Source organism: Oncorhynchus masou, chromosome 13 (assembly GCF_036934945.1).
Source record: "Oncorhynchus masou masou isolate Uvic2021 chromosome 13, UVic_Omas_1.1, whole genome shotgun sequence".
In the NCBI taxonomy this organism is placed as follows: Eukaryota; Metazoa; Chordata; class Actinopteri; order Salmoniformes; family Salmonidae; genus Oncorhynchus; species Oncorhynchus masou.
Genome location: NC_088224.1, coordinates 71919553 through 71940852, shown reverse-complemented (window position 1 = coordinate 71940852; position 21300 = coordinate 71919553). Strand labels below are relative to the sequence as shown.

General features: G+C 42.3%; 2 protein-coding genes and 1 long non-coding RNA gene across 4 annotated transcripts; all 3 read left to right on the top strand.

Annotated features, from left to right (window-relative positions):
* The first annotated feature begins 5603 nt into the window (after positions 1 to 5603).
* LOC135553015 (uncharacterized) lies at positions 5604 to 7130 on the top strand. Of its 2 annotated transcripts, none has more exons than XR_010457544.1 (3): positions 5604 to 5806; positions 5925 to 6139; positions 6403 to 7130. It is a non-coding gene; the product is annotated as an uncharacterized LOC135553015 (long non-coding RNA). The 2 variants fall into 2 exon arrangements; XR_010457543.1 differs by having other exon boundaries at positions 5604 to 5773; positions 6403 to 7129.
* Positions 7131 to 7479: 349 nt separating this feature from the next.
* Positions 7480 to 9085, top strand: LOC135551536 (forkhead box protein G1-like). The gene has a single exon (XM_064982743.1). The coding sequence runs from the start codon at positions 7709 to 7711 to the stop codon at positions 9014 to 9016; it is 1308 nt and encodes a 435-aa protein (XP_064838815.1). The 5' UTR covers positions 7480 to 7708; the 3' UTR covers positions 9017 to 9085.
* Positions 9086 to 15235: 6150 nt separating this feature from the next.
* LOC135553013 (small nuclear ribonucleoprotein Sm D2) lies at positions 15236 to 16539 on the top strand. The gene is made up of 3 exons (XM_064985051.1): positions 15236 to 15358; positions 15740 to 15919; positions 16114 to 16539. Coding segments are annotated over exons 1-3 (357 nt in total). The 5' UTR covers positions 15236 to 15356; the 3' UTR covers positions 16289 to 16539.
* The last annotated feature ends 4761 nt before the right edge of the window (positions 16540 to 21300 follow it).

Genomic DNA, 21300 nt, shown 5'->3' with positions numbered 1-21300 from the left:
CCCATCTCTCTTCCCTGTATTACCCCATACCCCTGTCTGGGCATTATGCCCTGAATATATTCTACCATGCCCAGAAATCTGCTCCTTTCATTCTCTGTCCCCAACGCTCTAGGCGACCAGTTTTGATAGCCTTTAGCCGCACCCTCATACTACTCCTCCTCTGTTCCGCGGGTGATGTGGAGGTAAACCCAGGCCCTGCATGTCCCCAGGCACCCTCATTTGTTGACTTCTGTGATCGAAAAAGCCTTGGTTTCATGCATGTCAACATCAGAAGCCTCCTCCCTAAGTTTGTTTTACTCACTGCTTTAGCACACTCTGCTAACCCTGATGTCCTTGCCGTGTCTGAATCCTGGCTCAGGAAGGCCACCAAAAATTCTGAGATTTCCATACCCAACTATAACATCTTCCGTCAAGATAGAACTGCCAAAGGGGGAGGAGTTGCAGTCTACTGCAGAGATAGCCTGCAAAGTAATGTCATACTTTCCAGGTCCATACCCAAACAGTTCGAACTACTAATCCTGAAAATTACTCTCTCCAGAAATAAGTCTCTCACTGTTGCTGCCTGCTACCGACCCCCCTCAGCACCCAGCTGTGCCCTGGACACCATTTGTGATTTGATTGCCCCCCATCTAGCTTCAGAGTTTGTTCTGTTAGGTGACCTAAACTGGGATATGCTTAACACCCCGGCAGTCCTACAATCTAAGCTAGATGCCCTCAATCTCACACAAATCATCAAGGAACCCACCAGGTACAACCCTAAATCTGTAAACAAGGGCACCCTCATAGACGTCATCCTGACCAACTGGCATTCCAAATACACCTCCGCTGTCTTCAACCAGGATCTCAGCGATCACTGCCTCATTGCCTGTATCCGCTACGGAGCCGCAGTCAAACGACCACCCATCATCACTGTCAAACGCTCCCTAAAACACTTCTGTGAGCAGGCCTTTCTAATCGACCAGGCCCGGGTATCCTGGAAGGACATTGACCTCATCCCGTCAGTTGAGGATGCCTGGTCATTCTTTAAAAGTAACTTCCTCACCATTTTAGATAAGCATGCTCCGTTCATAAAATGCAGAACTAAGAACAGATATAGCCCTTGGTTCACTCCAGACCTGACTGCCCTCGACCAGCACAAAAACATCCTGTGGCGGACTGCAATAGCATCGAACAGTCCCCGCAATATGCAACTGTTCATGGAAGTCAGGAACCAATACATGCAGTCAGTCAGGAAAGCTAAGGCCAGCTTCTTCAGGCAGAAGTTTGCATCCTGTAGCTCCAACTCCAAAAAGTTCTGGGACACTGTGAAGTCCATGGAGAACAAGAGCACCTCCTCCCAGCTGCCCACTGCACTGAGGCTAGGTAACACGGTCACCACCGATAAATCCATGATTATCGAAAACTTCAACAAGCATTTCTCAACGGCTGGCCATGCCTTCCGCCTGGCTACTCCAACCTCAGACAACAGCTCCGCCCCCCCGCAGCTACTCGCCCAAGCCTCTCCAGGTTCTCCTTTACCCACATTCAGATAGCAGATGTTCTGAAAGAGCTGCAAAACCTGGACCCGTACAAATCATCTGGGCTTGACAATCTGGACCCTCTATTTCTGAAACTATCCGCCGCCATTGTCGCAACCCCTATTACCAGCCTGTTCAACCTCTCTTTCATATCGTCTGAGATCCCCAAGGACTGGAAAGCTGCCGCAGTCATCCCCATCTTCAAAGGGGGAGACACCCTGGACCCAAACTGTTACAGACCTATATCCATCCTGCCCTGCCTATCTAAGGTCTTCGAAAGCCAAGTCAACAAACAGGTCACTGACCATCTCGAATCCCACCGTACCTTCTCCGCTGTGCAATCTGGTTTCCGAGCCGGTCACGGGTGCATCTCAGCCACGCTCAAGGTACTAAACGATATCATAACCGCCATCGATAAAAGACAGTACTGTGCAGCCGTCTTCATCGTCCTTGCCAAGGCTTTCGACTCGGTCAATCACCATATTCTTATCGGCAGACTCAGTAGCCTCGGTTTTTCGGATGACTGCCTTGCCTGGTTCACCAATTACTTTGCAGACAAGAGTTCAGTGTGTCAAATCGGAGGGCATGCTGTCCGGTCCTCTGGAAGTCTCTATGGGGGTGCCACAGGGTTCAATCCTCGGGCCGACTCTTTTTTCTGTATATATCAATGATGTTGCTCTTGCTGCGGGCGCTTCCCTGATCCACCTCTACGCAGACGACACCATTCTATATACTTCCGGCCCGTCCTTGGACACTGTGCTATCTAACCTCCAAACGAGCTTCGATGCCATACAACACTCCTTCCGTGGCCTCCAACTGCTCTTAAACGCTAGTAAAACCAAATGCGTGCTTTTCAACCGTTCGATGCCTGCACTCGCACGCCTGACCAGCATCACCACCCTGGATGGTTCCAACCTTGAATATGTGGACATCTATAAGTACCTAGGTGTCTGGCTAGACTGTAAACTCTCCTTCCAGACTCATATCAAACATCTCCAATCGAAAATCAAATCAAGAGTCGGCTTTCTATTCCGCAACAAAGCCTCCTTCACTCACGCCGCCAAACTTACCCTAGTAAAACTGACTATCCTACCGATCCTCGACTTCGGCGATGTCATCTACAAAATTGCTTCCAACTCTCTACTCAGCAAACTGGATGCAGTTTATCACAGTGCCATCCGTTTTGTCACTAAAGCACCTTATACTACCCACCACTGCGACTTGTACGCTCTAGTCGACTGGCCCTCGCTACATATTCGTCGCCAGACCCACTGGCTCCAGGTCATCTACAAGTCCATGCTAGGTAAAGCTCCGCCTTATCTCAGTTCACTGGTCACAATGGCAACACCCATCCGTAGCACGCGTTCGAGCAGGTGAATCTCACTGATCATCCCTAAAGCCAACACCTCATTTGACCGCCTTTCGTTCCAGTTCTCTGCTGCTTGTGACTGGAACGAATTGCAAAAATCGCTGAAGTTGGAGACTTTTATCTCCCTCACCAACTTCAAACATCTGCTATCTGAGCAGCTAACCGATCGCTGCAGCTGTACATAGTCTATCGGCAAATAGCCCACCCATTTTTACCTACCTCATCCCCATACTGTTTTTATTTATTTACTTTTCTGCTCTTTTGCACACCAATATCTCTACCTGTACATGACCATCTGATCATTTATCACTCCAGTGTTAATCTGCAAAATTCGCCTACCTCATGCCTTTTGCACACAATGTATATAGACTCCCCCTTTTTTTCCCTCCTACTGTGTTATTGACTTGTTAATTGTTTACTCCATGTGTAACTATGTGTTGTCTGCTTACATTGCTATGCTTTATCTTGGCCAGGTCGCAGTTGCAAATGAGAACTTGTTCTCAACTAGCCTACCTGGTTAAATAAAGGTGAAATAAAAATTTAAAAAATTAAAATTATCTTTGCCATTAGAAATTTAATAGAAATATACTTTCAGTTCCTACATCTTCCACACGATGTCGCCAGTGTTTGGAATATGGCTGAGGTTATTTCTTTGTCTTAACAGGAAGCAGGCCAACTCGGAACGGGGGACCCTTTTGTGAGTTGGTTTCTTTTCGTTCATGTATTGAATACAGATTGCCCCGTCTACAATTTGATCGATTATTAACGTTTAAGAATACCTAACGTTGTATAACAAAAGTAGTTTGAAATATTTTGGCAAAGTTTATAGGCAACTTTTGAAATATTTTGTAGTGACGTTGCGTTTTTCTTAAGCTGTTTTTTTATGGATCAAACGGGCTTTATAAATGTACATTTTCGATATATATGGACGGAATTAATCATACAAAAGGACCAATTGTGATGTTTATGGGACATATTAGAGTGCCAACAAAAGAATCTCGTCAAAGGTAATGCATATTTTATATTTTATTTCAGCGTTTTGTGTAGAGCCTGCTACGCTAGCTCTTTTGTTTACTACTGGTGAAGATGGGTGCATGCTATCAGATAATAGCTTCTTATGTTTTCGCCGAAAATCATTTTTAAAATCTGACATGTTGGCTGGATTCACAACGATTGTAGCTTTAATTGAGTATCTTACATGTGTGATTTAATGAAAGTTTGAATTTTATATCATTTTATTTGAATCTGGCGCTCTGCATTTCCCCTGGCAATTGGCCAGTTGAGACGCTAGCGTCTCCCTATCCTCAAGAGGTTTTTAACAAATAACTTGTTATTATTTGTTTAATAAAATGTTTTTAAAAACTCCAAGAATAAAGGCCCTTTGTGCGTTCTTTCTAATTAGATATTGATTGTGACTTTCACCATATGTGTAAATGGAACGCTGTCAATAAAGAAATTTTGCGATCACAAACAGCACACGCACGAGCGCTGAGGGTACTCTTAAAACTTGGACAGGGTTGGCAGGTCTGTCTCTTCTCTATATCTCTTCTCTCCTTAGTGAGCTGAGCAGATCATTGCAGATGTGTTCCAGGATCCAACACTTGGACCCCTGCCCAAAGTGACGGTGGCCAACACAAACACACTCAAACAAACCCTCGTTCTCTATCTCCCTCCTCTAGCTCTCTGAAACCAGGCAATTTCTCCACACTATTTATATTCACAAACTATCATTTCAAAATAATGTCAGCTGACAAGGTAGAAATCTGTCATTCTGCCCCTGAGCAAGGCAGTTAACCCACTGTTCCCCGGGCGCTGAAGACGTGGATGTCGATTATGGCAGCCCCCGCACCTCTGATTCAGAGGGGTTGGGTTATATGTGGAAGATACATTTCATGTGAATGCATTCAGTTGTACAATTGACTAGGTATCTCCCAGATAAATCTAAAATATTGATCTCTTCCCTCTCTTTTCAAATGCGGCCACAAGGTGGCAGTGTGGCCACAAGGAGGTCTGATGTATGCATCCACAATCTTTGCTGTTGCCTAACAGTCCACCATGTCTCACTGGGGTTCACTGTTGCTGAAAACAGAAAGACTGGTGGTTGTGTGGGCCTAAAATACTCTGCCAAATCAGAAACTTTTACAGGAATACTAACTTTGTGTGTTAGATCTTCATCATCTTGTTGGAGTGTACGTACAGGAACTGCTAAGATTTGTATGGACAATTTAAATGCCATTTCTTACCATGTTGTGGAGGAACACCTGTTGGGACATAATTGTGTTAATGTATTAGCTCTAGTACTTTTTACATGTATTTGAAATTAAAAAAGACAAACTTTTGTTATGAAATGCTACTGTTTTCTTTCAAAAACTTGATTGAAAGACTTCTCTAAGACTGCATGCCACTGTTGTGTATTTGAAATGTTTCCTGAATGTCCATTGTTACGCAATCATGTGACCTGATCTCTGTTGCAATACTTGCATCCAAAAAAAGAGCTAAAATATAGAAGGTAAAAAAGGTATTATCTTTTATAGATGGGCATATGAAATGTTACTCTTTAGTGGTGTAGCTTCGACTTCCCTTTTTGTATCTAGGCATATCTGTTTGGCCACTGCAGTGTATTTTTCAATGCGTTTTAGACCCACTGAGTGTTTTAGTGTCATTGGGGAAAGCATGAATAATATGATTGGCATGCACATGAAAGGAAAGTACGCAGAACATGTAATAACTCGCTGGAGAAACACAGTCCACATGCCCTTGAACAATATGTTGTTAACAAGTCACTTATTCTGAGGAACGTCAAGGAAACTGCCTCTTTTCAATGACCTCTAGTGACGAAATGAAAAGTAATTCTGGATAGTATAATACATGGACGCAAGAGTCACTGGTAAGGAAGTACCTATATGAGTTCCGTCGAAAGGTAATGATTTCTGATGATACTTTGTTATGAATGGGTAAACTAAAGTGAATTGTTAGGTCTACAGTTTGGATATGGTACAGATTTATTGTGGTTAGTTACCCATGTGTATGTATTTCAGTAGAGGTGGTTACTCGGGGACAGTGGGGAGCAGCAGCCCCTCAATGCCGGGAGACCCTCAAGTATCCTGCTCAAAGAGTTGTCGTACACCACACGGCACTGCATTGCGGGGGCATCCAATAATGTATGGACCAGCTCATCCACATAGAGAGAATGCATATGCAGGATAGGAACTTTGATGACATTGGATACAAGTGAGTGACCTCTCCTTTCCAGGTATTTTCCATCATTCATTGTGTTAGGATAATACTATATGCATAATAACTGTTTTCTGGCATTTGCAGCTTTCTTATTGGAGAGATTGCACAGTGTATGAGGGCCGTGGCTGTGGTGTTGTGGGCACACATACCAAGGGCAACAACCACAACTCTTTGGCCATTGCCTTCATGGGCAACTTCAACAGTAAAAAACACAATATTGTCTCGGTCCTTACAGTGTGTAAGGCCTTGGTACCAATGGGTTATGCTTCTCTGTTTCAGATGAGAGCCCCAGTCCAGCAGCCCTGTCATCTGTTAAACAACTCCTGCAGTGTGGGGTTTCCCAGGGACATTTTCACCCTGTATTTATCCTACTTGGGCACAGAGACTTGAGGGATACCGAATGTCCTAGGGAGAGACTATATGCTGCACTAAAACATCTCAAATTTCCCTGAACATAACATCATCCACAGACTCAATTGCTACTGGTTCGAAAGACAGAGTTGGCTGGTGGAAGAGATTACCCAGAACATCGTAGCCATGGCCGATACTAGCAGGGTTACCTAAACTCGGTCCTGGAAATTGATGTGGCAATTGATGTGCAAACAGATTCTGAAATGATCTGTTGTAAGTTGCCACCCATTCACAGTGTAATTGTAGAGGTCAAATATTAAAGTTGTAAAATGCATCTGTTTAGTAGAAATATTAAGACTAAACGTTATTATTTATTTTGGTATTCACATAAAATTGTCCACATACCATTATATTCCTTTTTCTATGAGTGTGCTGCTATAAAGTTTTCTAGGAAATAAGAACTGAGAAAGGTGTAAGAGTAACTCACATGAATAGAGTAAATACACACAAAAAAATATGCTGCTGAAAAAATGCTAACTATTGACAGAAAACTGGCTTTTGGGATTTAATTGAAATGGCTTCGTAAATCACACAAAAAAATAAATAAAACATAATTTGTCAAAGGGAGAAAAGCTTGTAGGCCTACCTGTAAATGTTTCAACATTGTAAGCGATGTTTAAAGGCACAACATTCCAAACAAGTGTACGCTTGTATTGCATGGTGTAGGATCAAGGGGGAGAAAAGAGAGGAAAATATGAAACATAAATGCAGCTTCATGCTGTACGCCTTGACGTTACAACAATTCTTACTTGTCAACTGTTGTGCAGGAAGCCGCATGCCCTGCAGGCAGACGTCTGGGCGTCACAAGCTGCCCCGCACCTATTGTCTCTTTTAAATTCTCTGTTTACTTACCTTAAGAGTTTACCTCCTCCTGAATTACTTACACACCTTCACCTAATTCGTCTTTGATTGGCTGTTTGCCAGGTTATTGTGTAAACAGATGGAAAGGAGTAGAGAGAGGCAGTACCAAAGGGCGAGACGCAGGTGAGAGGTTTGAGTGTCGCGCTCCTCGGAAGTGTTATAATTGAACCTGTGAGTTCATCGATCAGTCAGTGAAGTTGGCAGCGCACAAGGGGCGCATTTTGTCTTTCGCACCCTAACACGTTGTGCGTCTTATTTCGTGGATTTAGACATTCCTTCTCTTCAGACTGCCAGACACCGTGGGAACTGGGTGATGTTGAATATGGAGGATTTGAAAGCCCCTGTCAGATTTTTCAACAAGTCTTCATTCAGCATCAGCAGCCTGCTGTTTCGACGAGAGGGAGTGATGAGTGACGACGGCGCCGCACTGGATGGGATCCTTTCCCGATGCTCTAAGCCCCTTTCCAGAAAACACATTTCTTCGGGGCTATCTGCTAGGCCTAAAGAAGTTAGTCCTCAAGATGGAAAATATGATTTACATAGAGACAAAAACTGTGATAATAAAGAATACGCCGTCCAAGAGGACAAACGAGTCTCCAGAAATTTCAAAAGGGAAGACGGAGAAGATACGGAGAGAGTTGGAGAGGTGAAGACATGTGGAGGAGTAGAGGGAAAAGCCAAACCGGAGAAACCTCCTTTCAGCTATAACGCTCTGATAATGATGGCTATTAGCCAGAGCCCGGAGCGAAGGCTAACCCTCAACGGCATTTATGAGTTCATCATAGGTCATTTCCCTTACTATCAAGAAAATAGACAAGGATGGCAGAATTCCATCCGACATAACCTGAGTCTGAACAAGTGCTTTGTCAAAATACCTCGCCATTATGATGACCCAGGCAAAGGCAACTACTGGATGCTTGACCCTTCAAGTGAGAACATGTTCATAGCTGGCACAACTGGTAAACTCCGGTGCCGTTCCACGGCAGGCACCCGGGCAAAGCTGGCAATTAAACGGGATTCCCGTTTGATCACCACTGCCGCCGGGCTTGCGTTCACTGGGTCATTTTATTGGCCGGTGCCATCGTTTCTAAACCTTCAACATCCTGCGCACTCATACCCGGGCACAGGGTCATATGTAGGGCCCCATCAGTCCAACTATGCCACCTCGATCCTTTCTCAACGGTCACACCACACCACCGTGAGTGCCATAAATGCTAGGGCAGACCGACTCTTCCAAACAAACCAAGAGTCGTCTTATGTTGGCATGGGTGGAGATGCGCAGTACTGTCGCCATCACCAAATGAGCGCAGCCACAACATTCGCCTCTTCATCGTTGCCATGCACTTTGTCTCTCCCTAACCCTTGTTCCTTTAACCTGCTCTCCGGACAAGCGAGTTATTTTTACTCGCATCACCAGGTACCCCACCCGGTGACGTTCAAAGCATGGTGCCAGGAGGACTACCCCTCATCCAAGGCATCTCCTGCCGGACACATTTACTCCGGAAAGAATGGACCATCGGATTGCTTGGGGAGTTTATGCATGGGGTTCCCTAATTATTTTCTTCCAAGCAGCCACACGAGCACCCTCAACACAAATCTTTCTTGGGATGCAGGGAAATGACCATATTTAATTATCTATTTAAATTAAAAACGTATGTTTCTCTTTAAGTATTGTATCTTTCTCTTGTCTACCAATACTGCGAAATTGATTTAAATAATTGATGTGAGTTTACTATTATCCAAATAGTCCTATCTGTCTTTGGAAAGAAAACATTTATTTCATCATCCGTTTTTAAATAATCGCCAATCACGCGTGAATGTGCAATTTCCATCTTAACGTATTACTAAAAACACCACTCACTATTTCAATTTTTTTCAGTGCAATAACCTAGAATAATGTTGTATTATTTCACGAATAATGGGCAATATTTGTGGTGCGTTCAGATAATTAAAAGTGTATTTTCCTTTGATAGCATTTCGTTAGTAGCCTTTTAAAATGCCAAATATAATACCAACTATACGTCACAAGATGAGAGATGCTGTAAGATAGTTTCACAATGGTGAATGATGTAAAAAATACAACTATTTGGCATCTGTTAAGCTAATTAACAGGGTCGAGATTGTTATTGCGAGATGTTGCATCACGGTTTTTGCTACTTTTACGCACAGGCTCATCACTCGCTGACATTTGTATTCGTTTTTTTGTTTTTGGTGTCGTAACTCCGTTTTGCGATTTTTAGGCCTAAATCTTAGGGATGTTGGCTATATGGAACATCATTTAAAATCTATATAAAATAATGAAAATAACTTGTACAACAGTGTCCCATGAGTGCTCTCCAGATATCTGTAGAACACTGGCGAGATTGTCCAATGATAGCCTTGTTTCCATTAATATAAATTGAGAAATTGATGTGCTTGAACAATTCACTGTTAACTTAAAACAAACTTAAAATAACAATCGTCTTCTTAAATGTCCTCTATCAATCGTATTGCTTGAGGAAGGATGTGCCTAATTAATTTAAAACGAAATCTTTGGTCACGTCTGGAAAGGTATTGGAATAAAGTATTTACTCTGATGCAACTAAAATAATGTATAAATTAGAAACAAAAGTCAATAATTGTTTTGATACTCCAGGATTAAAAATAAAACATTGGCTACGAATTTTCTCTCCTGCACGAGTGGAGTTCGTCAAAATCAAAACTATAGGGATTGTCTCCATTTGTGTCTCAATATGAACACAATGCTGTGTTGAGCATTTCCTACGTTTTAGAATACAACTCAACTAAATACAGTGGCAAGAAAAACCCTGTGGAATGACCTGGACTTCCAAAAAATGGATCTGATCTTCATCTAAGTCACAACAACAGACAAACACAGTCTGCTTAAACTAATAACACACAAGCAATTATACTTTTCATGTCTTTATGGAACACCCCATGTAAACATTCACTGTGCAGAGTGGAACAAGTATGTGAACCCTTGGATTTAATAACTGGTTGACCCTCCTTTGTCAGCAATAACCTCAAGGAAACGTTTCATGTAGTTGCAGATCAGACCTGCACAATGGTCAGGAAGAATTTTGGACCATTGCTCTTTACAAAACTATTTAAGTTCAGCAATATTTTTGGGATGTCTGGTGTGAACCACTCTCGAGGTCATGCAACAGCATCTCTGTCCGGTTGAGGTCAGGACTCTGACTGGGCCACTCCAGAAGGCATATTTTCTTCTGTTGAAGCCATTCTGTTGATTTACTCCTGTGTTTTGGGTCGTTGTCATGTTGCATCACCCAAACTTCTGTTGAGCTTCAATTGGCGGACAGATAGCCTTACATTCTCCAGTAAGATATCTTGATAAACATGGGAATTCATTTTTCCTTCTATGCTGTCCAGGTCCTGAGTCAGCAAAGCAGCTCCAAACCATGATACTCCCTTCACCATACTTTACAGTTGGGATGAGGTTTTGATGTTGGTGTGATGTGCCTTTTTTTCTCCACACATAGTGTTGTGTGTTCCTTCCAAACAAGCTCTGTGCTCTTGCAGTCATCTTTGCAGGACAAACTCCTAGGGAGAGTAGCAACAGTGCTGAACATTCTCCATGTATAGACAATTTGTCTTACCTTGGACTGATGAACATCAAGGCTTTTAGAGATACTTTTGTAACCCTTTCCAGCTTTATGCAAGTCAACATTTCTTAATTTTGGGTTTTCTGAGATCTCTTTTGTTCGAGGCATGGTTCACATCATGCAATGTTTCTTGTGAATAGCAAACTCAACATTTTTGAGTGGTTTTTAAAGTGCAGGGCAGCTCTATCCAACATCTCTAATCTCGTCTCATTGACTGGATTCCACATTAGCTGACTCCTGACTCCAATTAGGTTTTGGAGAAGTCATCAGCCTAGGGAATTCACATACTTTATCCGACCTACACTGAATGTTTAAATTATGTATTCAATATAGATAAGAAAGATACAATAATTTGTGTGTTATTAGTTTAAGTTATTAGTTTAAGCAGACTTTGTTTGTCTGTTTGTTGTTGAGATTTAGATGAAGATCAGATCTAATTTTATGACCAATTTATGTAGAAATCCAGATAATTCCAAAGAGTTTGCATACTTTTTCTTGCCACTTTATGCTTTGAGAAATGCTTCATCCCAGAGGTGGTGACTATGTTCTGCATGATTTGTACTATATCTACACAAGCTATTTTTGTTATCTTTTTCCCTTTAAAGCGTGCAAATGTTTGTGTACAGGGAACTCCATGCATGTCATACATATACTGTAGGCTATATGTGTAATAATGTGATCTGTTTTATAATGTGTGTGCAATAAAAACAAAAATAGTGATATAAAAGTGATGAGTTGTATGACATATGCATTCAAAACATAAGAGTTGGTTCTGTGATACTTGAGGTTCGGGAAGTGAGTATCAAGGAATAAACACACACACATTTCCCCAGCCCATTCAACACGTTTCTGTGTCAGACTCACGGTCATATTTCGACAGAAACTTCAATAGCACCTGTTGAAGAAACCCACTATTACCACCACAAATAGCCATGCTGCTGTATCTGTAAGTATTAAAGTTCTAAAGCAGCCATTTTTATCTCAATATCAAGCTTTTCTGGGTAACAATTAAGTACCTGAATTTATATTTTTTTTTATTAAAATGGTTAAAAAACAATAGCTTCTTAGCAAAGAGAAATTCCTCAAGCAATAATTTTGCAAGGACTGTCCGGGAGTGGAGAGGGGAAAACTGAAAACTAGCTGTTTTTGGCAGAGAGGATTGGAACTCTCTTTCCTATTGGTCAATTAACTAATTTACTGCATGGTGATGTCACCAGGCAGACCAAAACCCAATGCTGTTTCAGTGTAAGAGCTGTTTGAAAAGACTGCCTGATATTTCAGCCTGTTTTGCTAGGATGATCTTCATTTTCATAATTTCAAAGCATTAGTCCATCCTCATATTGTGGAAATAAACACTACATGAACAAAAGTATGTGGACACCTGCTCGTCAAACATCTCATTCCAAAATCATGGGCATGGAGTTGGTCCCACCTTTGTTGCTATAACAGCCTCCACTCTGTTGGGAAGGCTTCCACTAGATGTTGGAACATTGCTGGGGGGGACTTGCCTCCATTCAGCCATTCAGCCCCAGTCAGCGTTCCAGGGTTGAGGTCAGGGCTCTGTGCAGGCCAGTCAAGTTCTTCCACACCAATCTCAACAAACCGTTTCTGTATGGACCTCGCTTTGTCCACGGGGGCATTGACATGCTAAAACAGGAAAGGGCCTTCCCAAAACTGTTGCCACAAACCTGGAAGCACATGCTAAAACAGGAAAGGGCCTTCCCCAAACTGTTGCCACAAACCTGGAAGCACAAAATCGCAGAGAATGTCATTGTATGATGCAGCGTTAACATTTCCCTTCACTGGAGCCAAGGAGCCTGAACCATGAAAAACAGCCCCAGACAATTATTTCTCCTCCACCAAATATTACAGTTGGTACTATGCATTGGGTCAGGTAGCATTCTCCTGGCATCTACCAAACCCAGATTCATCCGTAGGACTGCCAGATGGTGAAGAGTGATTCATCACTCCAGAGAACCCCTTTCCACTGCTCCAGAGTCCAATGGAAGTAAGTTTTACACCACTCCAGATGACGCTTGGCATTGCGCATGGTGATCTTATGCTTGTGTGCAGCTGGTTGGCAATGAAAACAAATTTCATGAAGCTCCCGACGAACAGTTCTTGTGCTGACGTTGCTTCCAGAGGCAGTTTGCAACTCGGTAGTGAGTGTTTGAACGGAGGACAGATGTTACGCGCTTCAGCACTCGTCGGTCCCATTCTGTAAGCTTGTGTGGCATGCCACTTTGCGACTGAGCTTTTTTTTGCCCCTAGATGTTTCCACTTCCCAATAAGAGCACTTACAGTTGACCGGGGCAGCTCTAGCAGGGCAGAAATTTGATGAACTGGCTTGTTGGAAAGGTGGTATCCTATGACGGTGCCACGTTGAAAGTCACTGAGCTCTTCAGTAAGGCCATTCTACTGTTAAAGTTGGTCTATTGAGATTGCATGGCTGTGTGCTTGATTTTATACACCTGTCAGCAACAGGTGTGGCTGAAATAACCGAATCCACACATGTTTAGGGTTATCCACATACTTTTTTATATATTGTTTATACAAACATTGTAAACTCATGTTTTTGACTGCACTGGGCCTTTAAGACCATCAAAAGTTCAAAACTGAAACTACATAGGTGTGATAATGGGCAGAGCCGGCCTTGACTGTGATGTATAGAGAGCAAGATAGATAGATAAACATCACAGTCTGGCTGATCTCATTGATCTACTTCTACTGTTTTGCCTGCACGTGACATCACCACCTGATGAATTTTCCTTCGCCTTTCTTGGGGCTCATCTGAGATACAAGTTAACAAAAATAGACGTGTGAGGACAAAGATGAAGACAGATTTCTGGAAGTTTTTATTTTGTTATTTCACCTTTATTTAACCAGGTAGGCTAGTTGAGAACAAGTTCTCATTTGCCACTTTGCCAAGATAAAGCAAAGCAGTTCGACACATACAACAACACAGAGTTACACATGGAATAAACAAACATACAATCAATAATATAGTAGAAAAATCTATATACACCATGTGCAAATGAGGTAGGATAGGAGAGGTAAGGCAATAAATAGGCCATGGTGGCAAATGATTTTACAATATAGCAATTAAACACGAAGTGTGCCTCTATCAAACAAAATAGACTTCATTGGGACTGTAGCCACCTTTCCTAGACGGCTGCGGTTAGACCAGGATACTGCTCTTAGGGTGGATCATGTAACCTTAACCAACACTGTTGGCAAACTTAACATCTAGATACAAAGATTATCATAACATTTTCATTACTCACATGAGTAAATGTGGTATAGAGATAGAGAGGGAGAGAGTGAATCAACAGGTAAGCTAGTACAGAATGGGGCTTTGTGTATCCTGGGGCAACTGTAATACGGTCCTGTTTGCTGTTAATTCAGTAATAAATAACAGCTATCCTCTGACAGGCGTTGATAATAACCCCACATCTCTGAATCCCTCAGCCAGCAGACTCACAGTATCACAGGGAAGAGAGTAAATCAACATGAGGAGAGGAACTGAGGCAGGCCTCAAGATGCATCTGAGCACTCAGGGGCAGCTTGTGCTCACCAAGACCCTGTAGCTAGACTACACACACACACACACACACACACACACACACACACACACACACACACACACACACACACACACACACACACACACACACACCTTGACATAGGTGTATGGACAGCTAACAGTCTAAAAAGCCCCCTTTACAAGAAACAGTCAAAAATCCCAGCCCCTCTGGAATAATTCATCCGGGGCTTATGGGAGACATTAAGGAAGTGAGTGAGTGAAGAGGGGCAAGTCAAAGCTATTTGGTATGTTTCATAATGATAGTCAAGCACTGTAAATCAATCCCAGACCTGGGCCTCCCAAATCAGCACACTGTGGGTGTGATCACCTAGCAAGGTAGAGCCGCCACCCTGTGAAATAAGGTTGGGGATCTCCTGTGTGTTTTAAGTATCAAATTACATGTTCTTTCTCTCACAAATAATAGTTTTCTTCTAAAATCATCTTGAGATTAATACGAATACACTCTAAATTATAGTTAATTTACTCTACTGCATTCTACAACTGAGACAGCATTTACATCATTGCATAATTAATTAAAATGTATTGCATAATTAATTAAAATGTATCCAGATAATGTATTCTAAATAGATGTTAAGGAAACCCGGAAGTTATTGTAAATTTTTTAAATGGGACCCGGAAGCCGTTGGACAGACAACACACGAGTGTGGCGTTGGAGCGATTACAGAAGCCGGGAAAAAAGCTAACCTATTTACTAGTTAGTTTCACTGTTAAAATCGCCATTCGTTGAAGAAAATATGTAAGTACTTTAAAAAAAACAATGTGTGCTTTGTTTGGATACAGTAAAACAGACCTCATCACTATGGAAAGATGTGTAGCTAAATTTGGCTAGCTGGCTGGCTAATGGTAGCAGTTCGTTACCCATCCATGATGATCTAACGTTATTAGCGACAGAAACTAGTGGAGCTAGCTAACATGTATTGTAGATGACCCATAATGATCATAATAAAAATAGGAACTTATTAGCCACAAGCTAATACATTGGCCTATTCATGTTAAACAGTTTTCAAACTTTGTTAACATGTCAAGTCGCCATCATCATCATGATGTCTATAAACAATGTTTGAATTGCCTGGAGTTGAACTCTGTTAACAATGAGTATCCTCAATAATCCTTCCAGGAGCCTGTTAAATAAACCCAAGTCTGAGATGACTCCTGAGGAGCTCCAGAAGCGGGAGGAGGAGGAGTTCAATACTGGGCCCCTGTCTGTGCTCACCCAGTCTGTCAAAAACAACACACAGGTCCTCGTCAACTGCCGAAACAACAAGAAGCTGCTTGGCCGTGTCAAGGCATTTGACAGGTATTTATGTAGTTAGGCCACTGAGTTGGGAAGTCATCCATTGGAGTTATACAGTTAATCACAAATGTCCAGCAAATAGAGACACAATATAATGTCTGCATTTTGTCATCACATGTTACCTATATCGTCCCAAATGCTTAATTCTTAATACTTTTTGGTTAACTGCATACATTTGTATTCCCTTCTCAATGCAGACACTGCAACATGGTCCTGGAGAATGTGAAGGAGATGTGGACAGAAGTTCCCAAGAGTGGCAAGGGCAAGAAGAAGTCCAAACCAGTCAACAAGGACCGTTACATCTCTAAGATGTTCCTGAGAGGAGACTCTGTAATTGTGGTGCTGAGAAACCCCCTCATCACAGGAAAATAGACTGTTAATTTGCCCACTTCACCTGTCCTTGTCAAATAGATGATGGCAGGCAGTGGGTTGACTGTCATTATGTGAAAATTATGTTTTGTTTTGAGTCAGAGAGGAATCTGAGCTGTGTGTTTAGAATTTAGTGTGAGAAAATGATAACTTCACTCTTTGGATTGCTGATTAGGATCGTTCTTGGCATTCTATTTTGTTTAGGGTGCTCTTTTAGTTTTTCATTTTAATAATAAAAGCTGAGAAGTATGGTATTCAAAGTGTTGTATGTTTACACACTCTTAGCCAGATGTATTCTCTACTGTATGTTCTATCTCAAAATCATTTTAGGCTCGAAAGCAAGGGATATGTTAGGATGAACAGCACTCTTTCTCCTTCCTTCTCTCCATCCTCTAGCCTGTTTCCCCTGGCAGAAGCTTGGGTGTCAGTGTTGATTTCAGACGGCAGCGCTCAATATGTGACAAACTGCCGTTTTAAAGACCCGTGCATTATAGATGAGACCAGATGTGATGACTGTCACTTCACACCCCGCTCTGTTCTCCGTATCATCTTGTCCCTCGCTGTGGCTCACCCTCTCCTGACCACTTTGTTAGCTAATTGTCGCAATAGCATCTATTTCTTCTCAAACAGTTGGCACTTAAACCAGTGTGGTTGGCTTGTGTGCCAAGGTTATTTCCATTAAGTGGCATATATGCAAGAGCACAATCATTTTCATTAAATCACACATCTGAATTAACAGACTGCATGTCTCTTTAGATTTGGTCAAAGGTCAGTATTCCCTGCTGGGCATAATTAATAGGACAGTTAGTTTTACATAAATCCAATTATGTCTTCATGATTGGCATCCTCTAACCTTTAGAGTCCCAGAGGAGGAGGGACATGATAAATTAACATTGTTGAGGAATTTTGGCAAACACTTCCTTTTCTCCAAAATAACAAGTTTCCCATCTTGAATGTTGTGAAGTTGATGCCATTTTCATTTAAGTTTAATTTAATGTGCATTGGGATTTTAGCGTGTTTGCAGAGCTGTCAGAAGCAAGATCTCACAGTTCCCTGTATGCAATTTAGCCTAAATCTCACTCCGTCTTAAGTGTTGATCCCTATTCCATATTTCCCATTGGGGCGAGTCCTCTTATAGCTGACTATAACTATTGTGCTTCTCTATTCCCACAGCTACTCCATTCCTATTCATGATTGTTGTTCTGCATCATATGCTTTCTGCTTTTGAGAGTTTTCCCATGCTCTTTATTGGCCCACCTAGCCCTTCAAAGCCTGGGGCTGTCCTCCAGGTCTCCACCATATGAAAGAACATATCTTGGGCAAATACATCCTCTTCATGTCCCACACCCGCTTTCCCTGTTATCTGCTCACCCTGAGGGTCCCTGTACCTGTGGTATCACTTTGTGTGTGGGTGGGGGGGGGGGTGCTCTGTCTGATTTACAGCCCTCGGGTGAAGCCTTCTGGGATTGGGATATGTGGAAGCCAACTCATTATGTATCTGATTAGAAATGGGAGAAACATTCCCATTTATCATTTTTCGTTCTCTTACTGCAGTAGTTCATGTTATCACCAATAATACAGTACATTCAGTCTCTTGAGTGTTCTGTTTAGTTACAAACATGCACACACATTCATTCATTCCTATTGAGTTCTAGAAAAGGGTGCCATGTCTCTTTACGTGAGACTTCTTGAGTCCAGTTCCCTCCAGATTTTGGGGTGTGGATCTTCAGCAGGAAGAGGGATGTTTTATTCAGTAGGCAGCTGGGGCAGAAGGCGCGTAAGAGGGGAAGTGTGATTATGATAGCATTCGGGCATGTGTCGATACTCTGCGCAACGCAACACCCTCGCCCGGCATGCGGCACACACTCGCCATCGATCGTGCTCGGTAACCCGAGCGGCCACAGTTTGTTTCCAAGCAGATCCATGGTCGGGGTGTCAGTGCAGCGAGGCAGGTGGAGAAAGAGTGATAGAGTAGCAACTCTATAACACAGCAGTGGAGGCTGCTGAGGGGAGGACGACTCATAATAATGGCTGGAACGGAGCGAATGGAATATTTGATACATGCCACTTATGCCGCTCCAGCCATTACAGTCCTCCCCAATTAAGGTGCCACCAACCTGTGACACACACCTCATCCCAGTGAAAAAGTGCTGCTACTCCACACATCAAGGCCAACATTATTTAATGATTTTTTTTGTTAATTTAATTAGGCCTAAATATAGAAGTATTAATACATAGACATCCCATATGTTACTGGCAGACTAAAGGAAAATGTGGAGACACAATGTGTACTGCTACATGGCCAGGCCAGCTATGTTGCTCTGCTATGTGTTGTTCTTTTTCCTGTTATCAATCAGATAAAGGTGCAATTATAGACTACATAGAGACAAATGTATTTTCTGTATACAACCTGACTGGAATGTATTTTTTTTTCTCTAACAAAATAGTAGGTCTAAACTTCATCAATGTCAACCCATAAAACCATTCTCCTCTTAATTAAAACCTGTAGTATCTTCTGCCATCTAGCGGTGTATATTAGTATTGTATGTTGTTTGGCCGCCCAGTAGAGGGCTTGCTTAAACTTTTTAACTACTGCAGGCTACATGAGTGCAGAATGCGGAGCAACACTCAAAGTGCGTGTCAAACACCACCAGTCTACAGACGAACAAAAAGTTAAAGAGGGATAAACCTCCAAGGTTTGATAAAGCATTGTCCCCATGAAGACAAAATGAAGAGTTTCAGCTGTGTATCTTCCTTAAGGTAGACCTATCTTCTTCCACTGTGCAGTGACTTACATATTTGAGGTGATCCTCCCCTCCCCAATTCCCCTAGTAGAGGTCATAGACCTAGTACGGGTCAACTCATTTGGGCTAAATTTCTTTAGTTTCCCTCTGCCTGGCGACCAGCCCAGATCTCAAACACATAGTGTCTCTACCCCTCCCCCGCTCTCCTGTCCACACACACTACTTTTAACTGAATGGCATGTTATTATAATTAAAATGTTCTTATAAATTTAGGCTATTAACAAACAATCTTTTGGACATTGTGTTAGGTGAGAAGATCATTACCTTGTCTCACCTGTTTCTGAAATTTCCTGAAAAATAATCTGTGGTCAAAATAACTCTTGCATATGGTTCTATTATCTATTATGCGCAGTGAAATAATCCATGACCCATATTAATCCCTATTAAAATGATTAGTACTCAAGCCCCCTGCCTCTACCACCATTCCAGTTTTTCCCCAGACTAATTTTCAATCTCTTCTCTCATTTTTGCTACAGTCCTATACTCACTGACTCGAGAACACACACACACACACACACACACACACACACACACACACACACACACACACACACACACACACACACACACACACACACACACACACACACAATGTACCTGAGTCTTCCTTTTATTTATCACTCTCTAGCCGCTCTAACATAACCATGGTCTCTACCTTAATCTAACTCTCATATTATCTAATCACTGGTGTCCAAGTCCATCAGGCCTCATGTGAAACTGTGCCAACTATGGAGAGAGCTGACGTCACACTGTGGAAACATGGGACAGAGGACAGGAGGGGAGAATCCTAACATTACAGCATGGTCTTCTTCTGGGTGAACCACTTTCTGGGAGTAGAGGGACTGTCTTTGACACACAAATACACTTTCATTTTCTCCCCAGTCTTCCACAAAATGACATGCTTTTCTGAGGAAAATCTGATGATATATTTAACATGAGCTTGAAAATGTGTACTGTATTTTTGGGTGCAGTTTCAGTAGTGGCCAGCAGAAAGCAGATTGAATGGAGGGTGCTAAAATTGTGTGACTGTGTGTGTGTGTGTGTGTGTGTGTGTGTGTGTGTGTGTGTGTGTGTGTGTGTGTGTGTGTGTGTGTGTGTGTGTGTGTGTGTGTGTGTGTGTGTGTGTGTGTGTGTGTGTGTGTATTAAGGCCTATCAGTGCTTCAGATGTTTACACAAGCCATCGAGATGTAATGCATTCCTCCCTTTTCTGCTCCAGTTCCCTCTCCCCCATACGGAGAAAATACAGTGCAATATTTCATGGTGGTGACAACACTGTTTAATTAAGCAATAAGGCCCAAGGCGGTGTGGTATATGTTCAATATACCACGGCTAAGGGCTGTTCTTATGTTCCTGAACACAGCCATTAGCTGTGGTATATTGGCCATATATCACAAACCTGAGGTGCCTTATTGCTATTATACACTGGTTACCAACATAATTAGAGCAGTAAAAATAAATGTTTTGTCATACCCGTGGTATATAGCCTGATATATCACGGCTGTCAGTCAATCAGCATTCAGGACTCAACCCACCCAGTTTATAATTCACTTGCCTCCTGCCAATGAACAGTCCTTTAGCTGTGGTATATTGGCCATATACCACACCTCATTGGGCCTTATTGCTTAAATAGTCTTTCCCATTATCTTCCTCCTTCATTATGTATGAAGTCAGTAGGCCTATAGTTGTGGCAGGTAGCCTAGCGGTTAGAACGTTTGGCCAGTAAACAAAAGGTTGCTGGTTTGAACACCTGAGCCAGGAGGGTGAAAAATCTGTCAATGTGCCCTTGAGCAGGGCACTTAACCCTAATTTGCTCCAGATGCACTGTACTACTATCTGGTTTATGTGGCAGTATAATTTTTTGTTTTAGCCTACATTGAGTCTACAGCTAGTTTCTTAAACTACTTGTCTCACCATTATTAACATTATGTGCACAACGTTGACTATAGATAGGGCAGTCTTGTTTAGTGCAACAGGCCATTGCTGCTTAAATTCTAAGTACAGTATGTTCTCAACTTTCCACCAACTGCCTTGAACACCCGATTTGGAGTTATGCCTTTCAACCACTAGGGAAAGGCAGAGTGGTGTGGATTTTTCTCAAGGTTAGTGCTATCCGGGATCCTTGGGACATGGACATTCCAAGCCAAAACCCAAACCTTAACCCACTTAAAACGTACACTTCAATGGGGGGTAGGGACGTCCTAAGGATCCCA

Excerpts from the sequence above, each read along its gene's own strand:
- LOC135551536 (XM_064982743.1), top strand. The coding sequence starts at position 7,709 with ATGTTGAATATGGAGGATTTGAAAGCCCCTGTCAGATTTTTCAACAAG.
- LOC135553013 (XM_064985051.1), top strand. Across the intron at positions 15,920-16,113 it reads CGTGTCAAGGCATTTGACAG|ACACTGCAACATGGTCCTGG; the intron begins GTATTTATGTAG and ends TTCTCAATGCAG.